This window comes from Pleurodeles waltl, chromosome 6 (assembly GCF_031143425.1).
Source record: "Pleurodeles waltl isolate 20211129_DDA chromosome 6, aPleWal1.hap1.20221129, whole genome shotgun sequence".
NCBI classification, from domain to species: domain Eukaryota; kingdom Metazoa; phylum Chordata; class Amphibia; order Caudata; family Salamandridae; genus Pleurodeles; species Pleurodeles waltl.
The window spans coordinates 1,598,263,184-1,598,282,210 of NC_090445.1; the positions used below are offsets into that span (position 1 = coordinate 1,598,263,184).

At 44.9% G+C, this 19,027-nt stretch overlaps 1 protein-coding gene across 1 annotated transcript in view; it reads right to left on the reverse strand.

The window, feature by feature from the left end:
• LOC138301205 (uncharacterized) overlaps positions 1-19,027 on the reverse strand; it is a 189,067-nt gene that overhangs the window by 16,683 nt on the left and 153,357 nt on the right. The window contains exons 11-12 of the mRNA XM_069241444.1: positions 18,479-18,622; positions 17,753-18,027 (exon numbers count right to left, since the gene is read on the reverse strand). Of these exons, the coding sequence (XP_069097545.1) occupies positions 17,753-18,027; positions 18,479-18,622 (419 nt within the window). The remainder of the gene's footprint in view (positions 1-17,752; positions 18,028-18,478; positions 18,623-19,027) is intronic.

Genomic DNA, 19,027 nt, shown 5'->3' on the forward strand with positions numbered 1-19,027 from the left:
ATAATCAAATCCATTAATCGTTTGATCCCCAGATCCAGAAACAGGTTTTAACGGGGTACTCCTCGGGCAAGCAATTAAAGCCCTGGCAAAATGTTTTTCACCTACAGTTATTTTTTTACAATCAGAAAATCCCCATATTTCTGCACCATAAGCAGCCGCACCTTGAGCTTTAGCCAAATAAATTTAATAGCAGGGGATACAGCTTTAGACACAGAGCTTTTGTAAAAGCGCAGGATTGCGGCTGCTCTATTCTGGAGAAGCCCTGCAGTCTTCCCAATCTGTTCCTCCCAAAGCATGTTACTGGAGAGCCTCACTCCTAAATAATCAATAGAATTTACCTGGGTCAAGATATACCCGTCTAGGCTAATGGAACATCTACCACGGGGTCCTGTGCCTAACACCATTAACCTAGTTTTGTCGAAATTTAACTCCAGACCATAGTCCGAACAGAAGGATTTAAAGTGATCTACAAGGATTTGAAGACCCATTGGCGTCTTAGAAATAAGAAGAGAATCGTCAGCAAAAAGTAGAATGGGTATCTTTTGGGAGTTCAGTATTGGGGCATCATTCTGGCAAGAGCGCAATATAGGGACTACCTCATTGATAAAAAGTGAAAACAGAAGTGGAGCCAAAACACAACCTTGGCGCACTCCCCTATAAGTAGGAATTTTGTCTGTCAACTCGCCTCATTCACCCCATCTCACCTGTGTGTAAGTATTCTCACGTAACCGCCTCAGGAGATCAACTATATTATAAGGTATTTTTAGGCTAAATAATACTTCCTATAACTTCTTTCTTGGGACCAGATCAAAAGCTGTTCGCGAATCCACAAATACAACGTATAAAGGATGTTTTTCGAGGACAACATACTTCCAATGCAGGAGGACCAATCTAATTACGTGGTCTATTGTGCTGATTTTTGGGCGAAAGCCCGTCTGCAATGGGGATAGAACCTGGTTATCATGTACCCATTCCATCTGTCTATCCAGAAGTTGTTTAGAAAATACTTTTTGCACTTTGTCAATTAAACTGATTGGTCTATAATTGACAAGTAAGTTGGCATTACCTTTTTTGTGTATTGGAATGATTCCTGCACCTTTCCAAGTTCCCGGGATTGCACCCCCTACAGCAATTTTATTGGAAATCAGGTTTATATACCAGGACCAGATCGTCGGTTTGGATTTGTATAAATCCTCTGGTATCTTATTGGGTGCTGGGGCCTTGCCTTGTTTTAGGGATTGAATCGCATTTGTTGTCTCCTCCAGGGAAAAATTAATAATATCCTCAAATGTTTGAGGATCCTGGTCGGTTTGCTTGAAACTATCACAGAGGGTAACTCGGGATAAAAAAGCAAGGTCACACTCGTTACTATTTGGCAACTCAGAGGGAGCACCATAGAGTTGGGAGAAATGTGTCACCCAAACCTCAGGTTGAATGTGGTTCCTGAAGCTGGACGTATCCCCTCTTTGTCTTTTAGATACAGGTTCCCAGAATAACCTATTATATTTAAATTCTACGGCAGTGAGCAAATCCTGCCAAACAGCATATTCCCATGACTTTTGTGCATGCATGAATACTTTTTTGTATATGCATCTGGAGGAACGAACTTCCCCCAGGGTTCCATCCATAATTGCAGTCTTAAGCGCCAGCTTCGCCTTTGCACAGTCCCTATTGAACCATGCGTTGGCTGCTGTCGTGTTGGAAGGTATACGTTTAGGCAAAACGTTTTTATAGAAAATATTCTGAAGCCTGTTTAGCAGTGACTCATATATATTAAGAATAGGGATACTATTTGCTTCATGATCTACATAGTCCGATGTCTCATCAATAACAGCTTTATAAAACCCAGATAACAAATAAGGGTTAGACATAACCTTAGGCCAACAAACTCTAGTACAATTATTGCTCAATACGGGAGTGGGGACCGCTGACCTCTGTGCATGAATGGACCTCCTAAATTCGTCTCCACTCAAAGTAAGGAGTAGGCGATTGTTGTTGCTCTCAGTACGAGCATCCACCTTCATGTCGTTTAACATGGGCCACAATCTGACATCCACTAAGAAGTAATCGATAATACTAGCGGAAATGCTTCTCTTAAATGTCGGCATCATGTCCATATCGAGGATGGACGTCCATTACATGCCCTAAGGCCATATTTTAAACATAATGCGGCCAGCTGAGAGGCCACTCGAGAGCGAATACATAGAGTAGTTTTTGTTAATTGCGGAATTCCCCACAGTTCGTCTTCTTCATTTTTTCTGTGTTTTGCCAATCATACACAGTCAGGTTATAGTATGTCCCACATTTTAGTATGTCCACCACCAATCCGTGCATTTGGTAAGGATTTCCACTAAACCCATCACATTGCACATTGTTACAGGCATCATGCATTTAATATTTGTCTCCAGCTTTGACGTTTCTACTGTTCACGTATGTCCTATTCTAATCTATTTAGGTATGGCACCAATCATGCTCTATTTTAAATTTTCCTTGAGGTTTACAGCATGGTCGGTTTGAGTATTTTATTGAGTTTTGGGCCCATATTTAGACTTTTTCACGCAAAACTGCGCTAACGCAGTTCTGCGTGAAAAAATTTACCGCCGGCTATCGCCATTCCAGAGCAACAGCTGTGTTCCAGATTTATAGAATGGCACAAGCCAGTGCTAAGGGTGGGCTAACGTCAAGGAAAATTACGTTAGCCGGTGGGGGTGGCAGTATGGGGGAAGGAGGTTTTGCACTGAAAAATGACGTTAGACTGGTTAGAGTAAAAAATAAAATACGCTAATTCAGCGCAAACAGAGTATAAATCTGGGCCTGTGTGGTTTAAATATGGTGGAACCCTTCCCTATCCCCCTGGTACACCTTTTAGATTTCCTGCATGACTGCTCCCACACAACTGCATGTGCACACACTCCTTGTTTTAAGTGGTGCCTGTAACAGCCCCCATGGTGCACTGAGGCACCGACTGTCAGGAGTACACACGATTGGGTGCCTACTGATTCCCGGTGAGTCCCTAGCCTGGTGCGTGTCTCTTTCCTGTTTGGTCCTTTGGGGTACCTCTTTCGGTATATGTGTTTTTTTCTTGTGCAGGTTACACAAGCTACAGCCTTCATTAGATTCATATACTCTTACGGCTAAGTGTTTTCTATTATTTTGTCAACAGGACTGACTTAGCGTATCTTAAGGTTGGTGGTCGCCTTTTCACTGTGTTTGTACACACATTGCTTCTGTGACTTTTCTAACATGGTTTCTGATTCACTATTCCCTAAAGGGCGGCCCGCACCTGTGCCACGTTATGCGTAGTTTATGGATCTGGAATGCATGCACCTTCCTCTCCACCGCACTATGGAGCACACAGAATTACGTGCAAGTTATTTTATAACCACGTGCATGGTGTGCCTTTCTGATTTTTTATTTTGGATGTAGTCGTCTCGAGCTGAAGGTGCATATGCATGAATGTATTCTGCGAATTCATCTGTAGTGTACCCTCAGAGCTTACTTTTTGCAGGTTTATGATTTAATGTAATGTTTTACTTTGTTTTCTTTTTCCTCTTCCCTCCTCCCACCCCCTCTCTTTTTTACGTTTTCCTTTTTCTCCACAGGCTATTTTGGTAACGTACAGAGTAGCATGACAGTGCTCCTCAGGCTTAATTGCTGTTGTCCTCATGATGATCCCAATAATTGTCTAGCTGATTGAAACGTCGTCGAACAAAAGAACCTCGACTTAAAGCTGTTGTATGTATATATATGCGTTGGCATGAGCCTAGGTACTGTGATTTAATGACTCTGCTATTCTGCTATTTGATTCATGCGTGCAATGCCGGAGCATGTAAAGGGTGTATAACCTGCCTGGAGTATATTTTAGCTTTATGTTTTTTGCAAATCATTTTTGTAATGCCTGAGTATGGAAATCTTTCGTTTTTTGCCTTGTGGCTGTTTTCCCACTATATTGTTTATCTTGGTTAATTAAATGTACACAATTGTCCATGTGGACATTATTTTGAAATTTCGATTTAGCTGTATGTTGCTGTATTACACTCAAAGAACCCTTGTTCCTTTAGAGTTAGATAGTTAGCATATAGGCCTGAGAATGAGAACCCCCCTCCAAATTAACCAACCCTACGTTTATAAAAAGTTCTTCCCTGGCACCATTGTTTCTCCGCGTAGAATAAGCCATGTGATGACTTAGGAAAGGATGAACAACATTTTCACCACCGACATTGAAGTGTAGAAAATACATCAACTATCGCTTACTGTGATGCACCGTTTAGTTTAGCAAACATCTATAGGAGACAAACAGGTGCCTTACTAACCACAGAATACATAACTGCATTCAAACAGAAATGACACTCGTGAAAACATCAGTTTGCAGTCATTGTTGAAAGGGTGCTGAAGGGAGTGAAAAGAAATATGAAAGAACTGTAATAATTGGCATTTAAATGTCAAATAACTTTCGAAAGGAAGCAAGCATGATTCCTGAGACTACATTTCTCTCTGTGAAAACTGCTTTGTATTAAATTCATCGATGAAAAGACTGACTTTCGCTCACGGCTCAGGAAAGAATAATTAAGAAACATTTTTTATAAGTAGAGGTATGTAGTGGTATCCAGCTTTGACATCTACAAGTGTGAATTTGCTTGAACAGCTAGGCTTTGAACAAATACTCAAGTAGTGATAGCATAAGAACACAGTACTGAGGCACGTATTCTACGTTTGAATTGATTCTCGGACCTGAATGGTAGTAGTGATGACAATAGAGAATGCAAATTGACTTAAATGTTGTAAGTTGCATTTTTCTATTCCATTGACATTTCTCAAAATATTGGATCATTCGACTTTCATTTGCAAGCTCTCTAATATTTGCTTTGAGTCTAATATGTATTTAAACAAAGACCCATTATTCATAAAATGTCATCTGATTCACTGCAAAATACTTTCTTCTACCCAAACAGCAGCATAAAGAACTCCTATAAGCAAACATGCCCAAACCTGGACTTCAGTTCAACAATATGGGGGCAACTTTAACAACAAGAGAATCATATTAAAATATGTTATGTTGTCGATTGTAAAGAGCTTCATATCTCATTAAAGTACAAAAAAGTGATAGATGGAATGCTTGAATTAATCTTGGTCACTGGTAATTACATGGAGCTGCATCCCAGACTGTTGTGCATTTGATGCTTTAAGTGTGCTAGGTATGTCCAGTGGCCCAGGCTCACTGTGCCACTGGAACCAAGCTATACCTGGCAAAGAGCCCTAATAAGGGCCAAAGCAGTTCTGGGTTACCTGTGTTCCAGTTCAGGGAGAACCTGGCTTGGCAGTTCAGGTTGACCTGTTCCCATGAGGAGTAGGGTCAAGACTGATTTGCATATGGTTGGGTCCAAACTGATGTGGCATGGTAGGTGAAGAATGATGGATTGTTATGCGGCTCACGCGATTGCCAGTGGCCAAGATTAATTCAAGCATTCCATCAATCAGCTTGTTGTTTTTGCATTTGGCGTCTTCAGTGAGCCACATATGCCCAGAAGTGGGTCCCGGGCTCACTGTATCATTGGAACCAAGCAATACCTAGTTGAAGAGCCCTAATAAGAGCAAAACTCGTCCTGGGCTGCTTATGTTTCAGTTCAGGGAGGTTGTGGCCTGGCAATTTGGGCTGGACTGTTCCCATGAGGAGCAGGATCAAGACTGATTTGCAGACTGATGTGCATCTGGCTTGGTCCAAACTGTGGTGGTATGATGAGCAAAAAATGATGGATTGGGATGCGGTTCGAGTGATTGCTGATATTAAATCAAGTATTCCATCCATCACCTTGTTGTTTTTGCTCATAGTTCACTAAAACTGCTTAACAGTGCAAACAAAATATAATCTTTGACAGGTAATTTGAAATAAATCGAGAAAAGAAGATTGCAATTCAAGGCAACAACCTTTTGAGTATGTAGTGTGAAGTCGAAGTGGTGTGTAAATGAACTGTGCAGAAGGCTTAGGGCCTAATTACGATTCTGGTGGTCCTAGGGTCGCCAGACATGCGTTGGACCGCAGCTGCTGTAGTGGTCCGACCGCTACATTATGACCCTTGTGGTCCGACTGCCAGGGGACCGCTGTCTCCACCGGGATCAGTGATCTCAACCGGCTGACGGTGGGTGCAGGTTGCAATCAGCCAGGGGCTGATTACAACCTGGTACTCCGCCAGCCTTTTCATGGTGGTTTCACCACTATGAAAAGGCTGGCGTGTATGAGGTGCAGGGGGCCACAAGTGGGCCCTGGCACTGCCCATGCCCATGACATTTCAGTGTTCCCCCTGCCCAGCACCCTCGTAATGTACATTGCGCCCGCAGGCAACAGCATTGCCACCGGCTTGATTACAAGTTGTCAACAATACTGCCACCACTTTCCCACTGGGCTGACTGGCGGAAACCTTGGTTTCCACCCGTCAGCCCACGGGAAAGTCATAATGGGGCTGGCGGGGAGATCACCACTACAGTGACAGCCACCCTGTCAGGAGTTTGGCGGTCGGGTGTTCCCGTCTGCCAGACTCGTAATCAGAGCCTTACTCTTCAAGCAAAGGTAAAGGCAGTAAAAAATCTAACTATGCAAGTTGTGTCTGAGATTACTCTTGGTTCATATATCCTGATTATCTCAACCACCATGTCTGGAGGGTACCTATCAATTCTCGGCATAGTGCCCCTAGTTCACTGCAGAGTCCTCACATTTTCTCTTCTTATCAAGGTGAGTTACTCTGAGATTTCTCAGTGCCACTGCTTAGGAGTCTTGTATGGGAGTCAGCTTGATCTTATGTCTGCTGCATCATGGTGTTTGTTTTCTAAATTCTAAATAGCAGCTAACTTGACTGCCCAAACACGTAAGTAAAATTTTTGCCAGACTTAACAAAGGGCTAGATGTCCGAAGATTAGGAAAAGCAGTTTCTTAATTTCTATTTTTGCAAATCGCAATTAAGTAATTGCTGTCTCTAATGTATGACACTCATTGAGTTTCATTTAGTGATTCATAGTGGGTTACAAATAGACCTACCTCGTGAATACAAATGTGGTAGGTTGCAATTTGTGACTCACTAGGATTCGCTGCCATCACAGGGATGGTGGGCTGCTGGGGTCAGCAGACCACCATGTCTGTGATTTCTTTTAAATAAAGCAATCTTTTTTTAACATAGCAGGTTTCCTTAAAGGAAGATGTGATGTGTTTAAAAGTAAAAAAATGAAACATTTAAATGTTATTTTTTTATAGCAGACAGTGGTCCCTTGGACAATTGCCTACACTTAAAAACTTTTTCAACCATTTTAAAAGGGGAAGCGGTCCTGGGGGGACCCCTTCTCATTTGCGAATAGGTTACCACCAACTTTAAGTGGGTAGTAAAGTGAAAATAATTAGCATCTGCATTTCAGTCGCAACACATTCAAACAGTCTAATGTGAATTGGGATTTGGAAGGGACATTCTAAACATGTCCCTTCCCAATACCGATTCACAAACCCAAATAGAGATTCGGTAACAGGTCACTGAATCACAATTTGGGATTAGTACATTTCAAATCAGGCTGTTTGCAACCTCAAAAAGGCTTTGTACATCTAACTTAAAATTTCTCTGCACTGCAGCTACGTGGGGGATCAAAGCAGCATGTGGGCCTCTCTTTCCATTTTTTGTTAGATTTACTTAAAATTTTAGGTTGTGTCCAAGATTCACTTCTGAATTTCTGGCTGCCAAATACATGTTTTTCATCCAGAGGTACTATTTCCTTCCACAAGGAATTCAAAAGCAATAATGACTATTTTGCCTGTTGTTTAACTTTCTAGTCGTGTCCCGGCATCTACAGGCAGGGCATATGGAAACAATGAAGCACTGCTGGTGTAGTATTTCTGAATCTACAGCCACTGAAGATGTTGTCCTAGGTACACTTCCAAGTTCAGCTATGGTTCTCCAACCGGACAAGTCTTTTACTTACGTTTCTCCATTTGGATGTAAATAACTGTATTTAACAACATTGAGGTACAACAAGTTCTATTCAAAGCTCAAAAGGTGCCTGCGTATCGCAGCAGTTTAGGATATGCCATTGCATACCGCATCCACTAAATTTACTGAGGCCCTATTATCTGAAGTGAAAGTCTGTTTAACATCTTCAATCAGCTGTTTTGCCTTTGCAGTCTTATAATCAGGAAGAAACTCAACTTATTTCAAACTATGTCCATAAAGCCACTGGCTCAAAGGTCTAAGAGAGTGAAGCTTATTGTTTGCCGATGTCAGATTAGATTTATGCTCTGTCCAGTGGTACTGTGGTAAAAAAATCTTGCAAACATATGCTTTGAGATGGGACCATGACAGCAGAGATTATGGACTGCTACATGAAAAGTTAGCAGTGCTGCTCAGAATGTTATTCTTGTCTCAAGCTTGCAATAACAGGAAGTCACAAAAATCTAGGTGTAAGAATGACATGCCCACATTTAATTCTAGCACGTTTAAAATATGTGAATGCATATGAGCAGTAAAACAAACCACAAAAAGTACAAAATAAGATATTTCGAAATCCTCAAAGCAAGGCAAGCAGTTCTCTTAGAGAAGTAGAAAAAATAACGAATTCCACTTCTCCTAGATTCTTTTACAACAACCAAAAAAGTAATCTAAGATGGGTTTTTTAACATTTAGAAGGCTTGAGGCTTAAAGTTTAACCATTCACAATGTTATAGCAAGTACGTAGAACTGAGTGAAAATATTGCCTATCTGTAATAATAGCACTCCAAAATTCTAGAATCACATGGCACTGCATTGTTCTGCTATCTAGTGTTTGAAATGAGGAAGCAATTTTGTGATAGTGGATAAAGTTTTTTGGGATTCAATCATGGATGGGGTGTGTGAGACTCATATTGATGTCTATCAAAACACCACATGCATCCATAGTGAAGAGATGTAGATCAAACCATTTTAGGTCTAATTTAGAGTCTGGTGGACTCTTTACTCTATCAAGAATGTGAGGGATATCCTGGAAGCAGAATTATAAGAGCCATTGGATATAATGCACTTGTAAGACAGAAAATGGGATATCCATCGCGTTTATGGCAGAGTAATATCTCCAGTGAACTCTAAATCAAATCAGGCCCTATGATAATACTGATGTGCACATGTATCGTAACCATGATGATGACTAGCAACATTTTGCCAAGTGTACACTGGGAATTATAACGTTACTATTCTTAACTCCACTTATCCTTACGATGATGCTGTGTTTGGTAACTGATGTTATGAATATGTTGTAGTTGTAGTTAAATATAAAATAACACATCAAAATGGTAATTACCTTTTGAAGTACATGGTAAACAGTTATTTTGCATAGAACAAGGTAAAAAGCCTATAAAAGATTAAATTAAGTGTTCTGGTATCGGTCTCCTGAAGAGAGGTAATGTTCAAGTCATGGCAGTGGAAAACAATTCTTCATGGAGAACATTTATAAAACTGATAGTGTAAATGGTTGTAGGAAGTTGGCTCTGTATGTGCTATTTCAAAGTAAGGAATAGCATACACAGAGTCCAAGGGTTCCCCTTAGAGGTAAAATAGTGGTAAAAATAGATAATACTAATGCTCTATTTTGTGGTAGTGTGGTCGAGCAGTAGGCTTATCCAAGGAGTAGTGTTAAGCATTTGTTGCACATACACATAGACAATAAATGAGGTACACACACTCAGAGGCAAATCCAGCCAATAGGTTTTTATATAGAAAAATATCTTTTCTTAGTTTATTTTAAGAACCACAGGTTCAAATTCTACATGTAATATCTCATTCGAAAGGTATTGCAGGTAAGTACTTTAGGAACTTCCAATCATCAAAATTGCATGTATACTTTTCAAGTTATTGACAAATAGCTGTTTTAAAAGTGGACACTTAGTGCAATTTTCACAGTTCCTGGGGGAGGTAAGTTTTGGTTAGTTTTACCAGGTAAGTAAGACACTTACAGGGTTCAGTTCTTGGTCCAAGGTAGCCCACCGTTGGGGGTTCAGAGCAACCCCAAAGTCACCACACCAGCAGCTCAGGGCCGGTCAGGTGCAGAGTTCAAAGTGGTGCCCAAAACACATAGGCTAGAATGGAGAGAAGGGGGTGCCCCGGTTCCGGTCTGCTTGCAGGTAAGTACCCGCGTCTTCGGAGGGCAGACCAGGGGGGTTTTGTAGGGCACCGCGGGGGACACAAGTCCACACAGAAATTTCACCCTCAGCAGCGCGGGGGCGGCCGGGTGCAGTGTAGAAACAAGCGTCGGGTTTTCAATGTTAGTCTATGAGAGATCTCGGGATCTCTTCAGCGCTGCAGGCAGGCAAGGGGGGGATTCCTCGGGGAAACCTCCACTTGGGCAAGGGAGAGGGACTCCTGGGGGTCACTTCTCCAGTGAAAGTCCGGTCCTTCAGGTCCTGGGGGCTGCGGGTGCAGGGTCTCTCCCAGGCGTCGGGACTTTAGGTTCAAAGAGTCGCGGTCAGGGGAAGCCTCGGGATTCCCTCTGCAGGCGGCGCTGTGGGGGCTCAGGGGGGACAGGTTTTGGTACTCACAGTATCAGAGTAGTCCTGGGGTCCCTCCTGAGGTGTTGGATCGCCACCAGCCGAGTCGGGGTCGCCGGGTGCAGTGTTGCAAGTCTCACGCTTCTTGCGGGGAGCTTGCAGGGTTCTTTAAAGCTGCTGGAAACAAAGTTGCAGCTTTTCTTGGAGCAGGTCCGCTGTCCTCGGGAGTTTCTTGTCTTTTCGAAGCAGGGGCAGTCCTCAGAGGATGTCGAGGTCGCTGGTCCCTTTGGAAGGCGTCGCTGGAGCAGGATCTTTGGAAGGCAGGAGACAGGCCGGTGAGTTTCTGGAGCCAAGGCAGTTGTCGTCTTCTGGTCTTCCGCTGCAGGGGTTTTCAGCTGGGCAGTCCTTCTTCTTGTAGTTGCAGGAATCTAATTTTCTAGGGTTCAGGGTAGCCCTTAAATACTAAATTTAAGGGTGTGTTTAGGTCTGGGGGGTTAGTAGCCAATGGCTACTAGCCCTGAGGGTGGGTACACCCTCTTTGTGCCTCCTCCCAAGGGGAGGGGGTCACAATCCTAACCCTATTGGGGGAATCCTCCATCTGCAAGATGGAGGATTTCTAAAAGTTAGAGTCACCTCAGCTCAGGACACCTTAGGGGCTGTCCTGACTGGCCAGTGACTCCTCCTTGTTGCTTTCTTTGTTCCCTCCAGCCTTGCCGCCAAAAGTGGGGGCCGTGGCCGGAGGGGGCGGGCAACTCCACTAAGCTGGAGTGCCCTGCTGGGCTGTGACAAAGGGGTGAGCCTTTGAGGCTCACCGCCAGGTGTCACAGTTCCTGCCTGGGGGAGGTGTTAGCATCTCCACCCAGTGCAGGCTTTGTTACTGGCCTCAGAGTGACAAAGGCACTCTCCCCATGGGGCCAGCAACATGTCTCTGGTGTGGCAGGCTGCTGGAACTAGTCAGCCTACACAGACAGTCGGTTAAGTTTCAGGGGGCACCTCTAAGGTGCCCTCTGGGGTGTATTTTACAATAAAATGTACACTGGCATCAGTGTGCATTTATTGTGCTGAGAAGTTTGATACCAAACTTCCCAGTTTTCAGTGTAGCCATTATGGTGCTGTGGAGTTCGTGTTTGACAGACTCCCAGACCATATACTCTTATGGCTACCCTGCACTTACAATGTCTAAGGTTTTGTTTAGACACTGTAGGGGTACCATGCTCATGCACTGGTACCCTCACCTATGGTATAGTGCACCCTGCCTTAGGGCTGTAAGGCCTGCTAGAGGGGTGTCTTACCTATACTGCATAGGCAGTGAGAGGCTGGCATGGCACCCTGAGGGGAGTGCCATGTCGACTTACTCATTTTGTTCTCACTAGCACACACAGGCTTGTAAGCAGTGGGTCTGTGCTGAGTGAGGGGTCTCTAGGGTGGCATAAGACATGCTGCAGCCCTTAGAGACCTTCCTTGGCATCAGGGCCCTTGGTACTAGAAGTACCAGTTACAAGGGACTTATCTGAATGCCAGGGTGTGCCAATTGTGGATACAATGGTACATTTTAGGTGAAGGAACACTGGTGCTGGGGCCTGGTTAGCAGGGTCCCAGCACTCTTCTCAGTCCAGTCAGCATCAGTATCAGGCAAAAAGTGGGGGGTAACTGCAACAGGGAGCCATTTCTTTACACAAGCCCCCCCCCAGCCCACAGGCCAGGAGACTCAGCCCAAGCTGGGAGAGTCTTCCTAGTCTGTCAGGCGAGGAAGAGTAGGAGAAATAGGCTGGTTAGTTGCAGGGCCTACTCTGCCTTACATCCTTCTGTTCAGGTCATTCCCTTTGGGGAACTGACCTACTTCCACAGTGATAGGACCTAGTCTGAATTGCCTCTTGTCTGCCTCTTCAATGTCTCCACCCATTCTTTCTATTTTGGTCTTAGAGGTATCCACCTCTGCTAACCTTATCTTGGCCAGGGTTACCCCTAGCTTACCCAGAGAGGTTACCCAGAGCTGGAGTAACCCCACCATGACCAATAGGGTCAGGGGGCCTAACTTGCTATTTGGCATGGGGTCAGACCACCATGCTAAGGATAGTGCAGCCATAAAGGCTAACACCCAGCAGAGGCCACTGACAGTTGTCAGTGCCCAGAACCACACCTTTAGCTCTTCACCTAAAAGGGAAGGGGCTAAGTTACAGGCCTCTTTGGGTTCAGGTTGCCTGTCTGCTGTATTAGAGTGGGGGGTTACCACATCTTGTAGTAAACACCCTTCTTCCACTCTTTCTTCTGTTAGCTGAGGAGCCACCCACTCAGGTTTAACAGTTGCCTGACTAGCCAGGACTTCTTGTGGGTCAGGTTGGACTTTATCAGGGCCATTTTTGGAGTTCTCCCCTACTGGAGCAGAATCTCCTTGGCTTGCTGTAACCTTGGCTAAAGGTTGTCCACCCTTCCTACTCTGTTTTCTTTTCTTCTTCTTCTGGGGCCTGCTTGCATTTACTGCAGAGGCAGGACTTCCAGAATCCTTGGGAGAGGACTGGCACTGGACCAGTTCCTCTCTTGGGCTCTGACTAACCTCTGGGTAGTCATTTCCAAGGAGACAATCAAGGGGGAGGTCTGTACTGACTACTACCCTTCTCCAGCTAAGAGTGCCACCCACTTCTATGGGTACTAAAGCCACAGGCCTCTTAGTGACCCTGTCTAGGCTAACTCTTACCCTGGCAGTCTCACCTGGGATGTACTGGTTTGAGAGCACCAGCCTGTCATGCACAATAGTGTGACTGGCACAAGTGTCTCTCAGGGCAGTGGTTGGGATTCCATTCACCAGTAGGTGGTGGAAGTGTCTACTTCCCTCTGGAATCTCCAACTCACCTGTTGGGCCCTGTTTCCAGTTGAAGGCTATGAAGACCTCCTCATCTGAGGAGTCATCTCCCATGGCTACACTGGTTACCCCTGGAATTTTGTTCTGGGGTTTGTTTTTGGGACAAGAAGTGTCCTTGGTGTGGTGCCCAGACTGTTTACAGTTGTGGCACCATGCCTTAGTGGCATCCCAGTTCTTACCCTGGTACCCACCTTTGTTTTGGGTTGTGTCTTGGGGCCCACCCACCTGTTCTGGTTTTTGGGGGCCTACAGAGGACTCTTTTTCTTTGTTTCTAGTGTCACCCACTTTCTCCTGGGGAGTTTTTGTAACCCCTTTCTTTTGGTCACCCCCAGTGGAAGTTTTGGTTACCCTAGTCTTGACCCAGTGGTCTGCCTTCTTTCCCAATTCTTGGGGAGAAATTGGACCTAGGTCTACCAGATACTGATGCAACTTTTCATTGAAGCAGTTACTTAAAATGTGTTCTTTCATAAACAAATTATAAAGCCCAACATAGTCACACACTTCATTTCCAGTTAACCAACCATCTAGTGTTTTTACTGAGTAGTCTACAAAATCAACCCAGGTCTGGCTCGAGGATTTTTGAGCCCCCCTGAATCTAATTCTATACTCCTCAGTGGAGAATCCAAAGCCCTCAATCAGGGTACCCTTCATGAGGTCATAAGATTCTGCATCTTTTCCAGAGAGTGTGAGGAGTCTATCCCTACACTTTCCAGTGAACATTTCCCAAAGGAGAGCACCCCAGTGAGATCTGTTTACTTTTCTGGTTACACAAGCCCTCTCAAAAGCTGTGAACCATTTGGTGATGTCATCACCATCTTCATATTTTGTTACAATCCCTTTGGGGATTTTTAGGATGTCAGGAGAATCTCTGACCCTATTTAAGTTGCTGCCACCATCGATGGGACCTAGGCCCATCTCTTTTCTTTCCCTTTCTATGGCTAGGAGCTGCTTTTCCAAAGCCAATCTTTTGACCATCCTGGCTAACAGGGGGTCATCTTCACTGGAGTTATCCTCAGTGATTTCAGAGGTGTTGGTCTCTCCTGTGAGGGAACCAGCATCTCTGACTATTATTTTTGGAGTCAGGGTTTGAGGGACCCTGTTCTCCCTAGATAGGACTGGTAGGGGGGAATTTTCCTCCAAGTCACTATCCTCTTCCTCTGAGTTGCTACCCTCAGAGGGGTTGGCCTTTTCAAACTCTGCCAAAAGCTCCTGGAGCTGTATTTTGGTAGGTTTGGGGCCCATTGTTATTTTCTTTATTTTACAGAGTGACCTTAGCTCCCTCATCTTAAGATGGAGGTAAGGTGTGGTGTCGAGTTCCACCACAGTCACATCTGTGCTAGACATTTTGCTTCTAAAAGTTGGAATACTTTTTAAGAATCTACAACTGGTTCTAGAATCTAATTCAAACTTTTACAAACTTTTAAACTCTAAAAGACAATGCTAAACAGGGACTTAACACACAAGGCCCTAGCAGGACTTTTAAGAATTTAGAAAAATTTCAAATTGCAAAAATGAATTTCTAATGACAATTTTGGAATTTGTCGTGTGATCAGGTATTGGCTGAGTAGTCCAGCAAATGCAAAGTCTTGTATCCCACCGCTGCCACCAATGTAGGAAGTTGGCTCTGTATGTGCTATTTCAAAGTAAGGAATAGCATACACAGAGTCCAAGGGTTCCCCTTAGAGGTAAAATAGTGGTAAAAATAGATAATACTAATGCTCTATTTTGTGGTAGTGTGGTCGAGCAGTAGGCTTATCCAAGGAGTAGTGTTAAGCATTTGTTGCACATACACATAGACAATAAATGAGGTACACACACTCAGAGGCAAATCCAGCCAATAGGTTTTTATATAGAAAAATATCTTTTCTTAGTTTATTTTAAGAACCACAGGTTCAAATTCTACATGTAATATCTCATTCGAAAGGTATTGCAGGTAAGTACTTTAGGAACTTCCAATCATCAAAATTGCATGTATACTTTTCAAGTTATTGACAAATAGCTGTTTTAAAAGTGGACACTTAGTGCAATTTTCACAGTTCCTGGGGGAGGTAAGTTTTGGTTAGTTTTACCAGGTAAGTAAGACACTTACAGGGTTCAGTTCTTGGTCCAAGGTAGCCCACCGTTGGGGGTTCAGAGCAACCCCAAAGTCACCACACCAGCAGCTCAGGGCCGGTCAGGTGCAGAGTTCAAAGTGGTGCCCAAAACACATAGGCTAGAATGGAGAGAAGGGGGTGCCCCGGTTCCGGTCTGCTTGCAGGTAAGTACCCGCGTCTTCGGAGGGCAGACCAGGGGGGTTTTGTAGGGCACCGCGGGGGACACAAGTCCACACAGAAATTTCACCCTCAGCAGCGCGGGGGCGGCCGGGTGCAGTGTAGAAACAAGCGTCGGGTTTTCAATGTTAGTCTATGAGAGATCTCGGGATCTCTTCAGCGCTGCAGGCAGGCAAGGGGGGGATTCCTCGGGGAAACCTCCACTTGGGCAAGGGAGAGGGACTCCTGGGGGTCACTTCTCCAGTGAAAGTCCGGTCCTTCAGGTCCTGGGGGCTGCGGGTGCAGGGTCTCTCCCAGGCGTCGGGACTTTAGGTTCAAAGAGTCGCGGTCAGGGGAAGCCTCGGGATTCCCTCTGCAGGCGGCGCTGTGGGGGCTCAGGGGGGACAGGTTTTGGTACTCACAGTATCAGAGTAGTCCTGGGGTCCCTCCTGAGGTGTTGGATCGCCACCAGCCGAGTCGGGGTCGCCGGGTGCAGTGTTGCAAGTCTCACGCTTCTTGCGGGGAGCTTGCAGGGTTCTTTAAAGCTGCTGGAAACAAAGTTGCAGCTTTTCTTGGAGCAGGTCCGCTGTCCTCGGGAGTTTCTTGTCTTTTCGAAGCAGGGGCAGTCCTCAGAGGATGTCGAGGTCGCTGGTCCCTTTGGAAGGCGTCGCTGGAGCAGGATCTTTGGAAGGCAGGAGACAGGCCGGTGAGTTTCTGGAGCCAAGGCAGTTGTCGTCTTCTGGTCTTCCGCTGCAGGGGTTTTCAGCTGGGCAGTCCTTCTTCTTGTAGTTGCAGGAATCTAATTTTCTAGGGTTCAGGGTAGCCCTTAAATACTAAATTTAAGGGTGTGTTTAGGTCTGGGGGGTTAGTAGCCAATGGCTACTAGCCCTGAGGGTGGGTACACCCTCTTTGTGCCTCCTCCCAAGGGGAGGGGGTCACAATCCTAACCCTATTGGGGGAATCCTCCATCTGCAAGATGGAGGATTTCTAAAAGTTAGAGTCACCTCAGCTCAGGACACCTTAGGGGCTGTCCTGACTGGCCAGTGACTCCTCCTTGTTGCTTTCTTTGTTCCCTCCAGCCTTGCCGCCAAAAGTGGGGGCCGTGGCCGGAGGGGGCGGGCAACTCCACTAAGCTGGAGTGCCCTGCTGGGCTGTGACAAAGGGGTGAGCCTTTGAGGCTCACCGCCAGGTGTCACAGTTCCTGCCTGGGGGAGGTGTTAGCATCTCCACCCAGTGCAGGCTTTGTTACTGGCCTCAGAGTGACAAAGGCACTCTCCCCATGGGGCCAGCAACATGTCTCTGGTGTGGCAGGCTGCTGGAACTAGTCAGCCTACACAGACAGTCGGTTAAGTTTCAGGGGGCACCTCTAAGGTGCCCTCTGGGGTGTATTTTACAATAAAATGTACACTGGCATCAGTGTGCATTTATTGTGCTGAGAAGTTTGATACCAAACTTCCCAGTTTTCAGTGTAGCCATTATGGTGCTGTGGAGTTCGTGTTTGACAGACTCCCAGACCATATACTCTTATGGCTACCCTGCACTTACAATGTCTAAGGTTTTGTTTAGACACTGTAGGGGTACCATGCTCATGCACTGGTACCCTCACCTATGGTATAGTGCACCCTGCCTTAGGGCTGTAAGGCCTGCTAGAGGGGTGTCTTACCTATACTGCATAGGCAGTGAGAGGCTGGCATGGCACCCTGAGGGGAGTGCCATGTCGACTTACTCATTTTGTTCTCACTAGCACACACAGGCTTGTAAGCAGTGGGTCTGTGCTGAGTGAGGGGTCTCTAGGGTGGCATAAGACATGCTGCAGCCCTTAGAGACCTTCCTTGGCATCAGGGCCCTTGGTACTAGAAGTACCAGTTACAAGGGACTTATCTGAATGCCAGGGTGTGCCAATTGTGGATACAATGGTACATTTTAGGTGAAGGAACACTGGTGCTGGGGCCTGGTTAGCAGGGTCCCAGCACTCTTCTCAGTCCAGTCAGCATCAGTATCAGGCAAAAAGTGGGGGGTAACTGCAACAGGGAGCCATTTCTTTACAATGGTGATCAACAGTATCCCCATGTTTGAGTTTCTTTAGCAGTGAATATATTAAAGTGAACACAAATTACTACCACACTGACTCCTATTGGTTCAATTCTAGTTACCCACCTTTTCCACTTCTGTGTCTTCTCCTGCTTTTCCTTCTGAGGTCCCCGGAGTAGTTCACTCTCAGTTTTTGCTCGATGCTGCACCAGGTACTCTGGTCCCAGGCTCTCAAAAATGGCAACGGAAAGAGACGGGAAGCTCGGGAAGCTGCCCCTTCCAGGGAAGCTTGGCACTTTGTGTCCTTTCCCTGTGTCTGTGGTAAGGCGCATTGGGTGAGACAAGGTACATAGGCCATACTGTCCTTGAAAAGCCGGACTCATGGTCGAGGAAATCACCGACTGCAACAAGAACAAAGAAACACAAGAAGCTGTGCCATTAGAGAAGGAAATCACATTACAATGTGCACTTTTCCAGTTTATAAAACAATAAAAAGCAACCTCAAAACTAAGCAAGATAATCAGTCTTCTAATAAGGAAGTTTACTTTCAACAATTCAACAGTTTCTAAAACATGAACAAAGCAAGTTGTAACCACATATGGACTTTTCAATTGCATCTATTAAACATTTCATTTTAATTGCTGGCCCACTGCAGGAATCAAGGTATTGAAGCTGGACCTGCTTCGGTCAGCTTTGAACCAGCATGATCAGAGCCTCCAGTCTTGACAAAGAATCTAAAAGTCTTGTCACACATGCTAGAAAATGTTCTATCCATTACACTCTTGAGTGACACACCTCAGACCCTGAGACACTCTTCCTATTTAAACTCTATGGTTCCAACAAGCCCAGTACCTTGGCAGTCAGCATTTCATTTTGACTGACAGAAGCTTCAGTATTCCTTTCCCGGCTGCCTCCGAATGAGACCTCTCTGGTCAAGCCCTTCAGGAGAGGTATTCTTGGTTCAGGCTGCCTGGATACCATTGTCAGCCGCACTGCCTAGTAACATCAAAAAGGCCATCTTTTTAAAACATTTTTAAATTCATTGCAGATTTTCTGATCTTCATGTGAAAGCAAGAAGATATGTTAGAGATAAATCAGTTTTGAGATATTTTAGAATAACTTAAAATGTAATAAAAACGATTTGCATTTCTGTTTTCTTTTACAATCAACCCACTACTGTAGAACATATGTTTCGGAACAAATTCCCTACCTTTAACTAAAATATTATTTCCACATAAGACTTGCTTAGTAATACAACCATATATTTGGATTTTTACAACACTGTAAACCACACATATCAGTGATCTACCCCCTCTTTGAAAACGAGCCGTTGTTGTACAAAGGTAATGTCCAGTAACCAGATTAGCGATTTTCTTTTTGTCTTGCACAATTATGGAACTA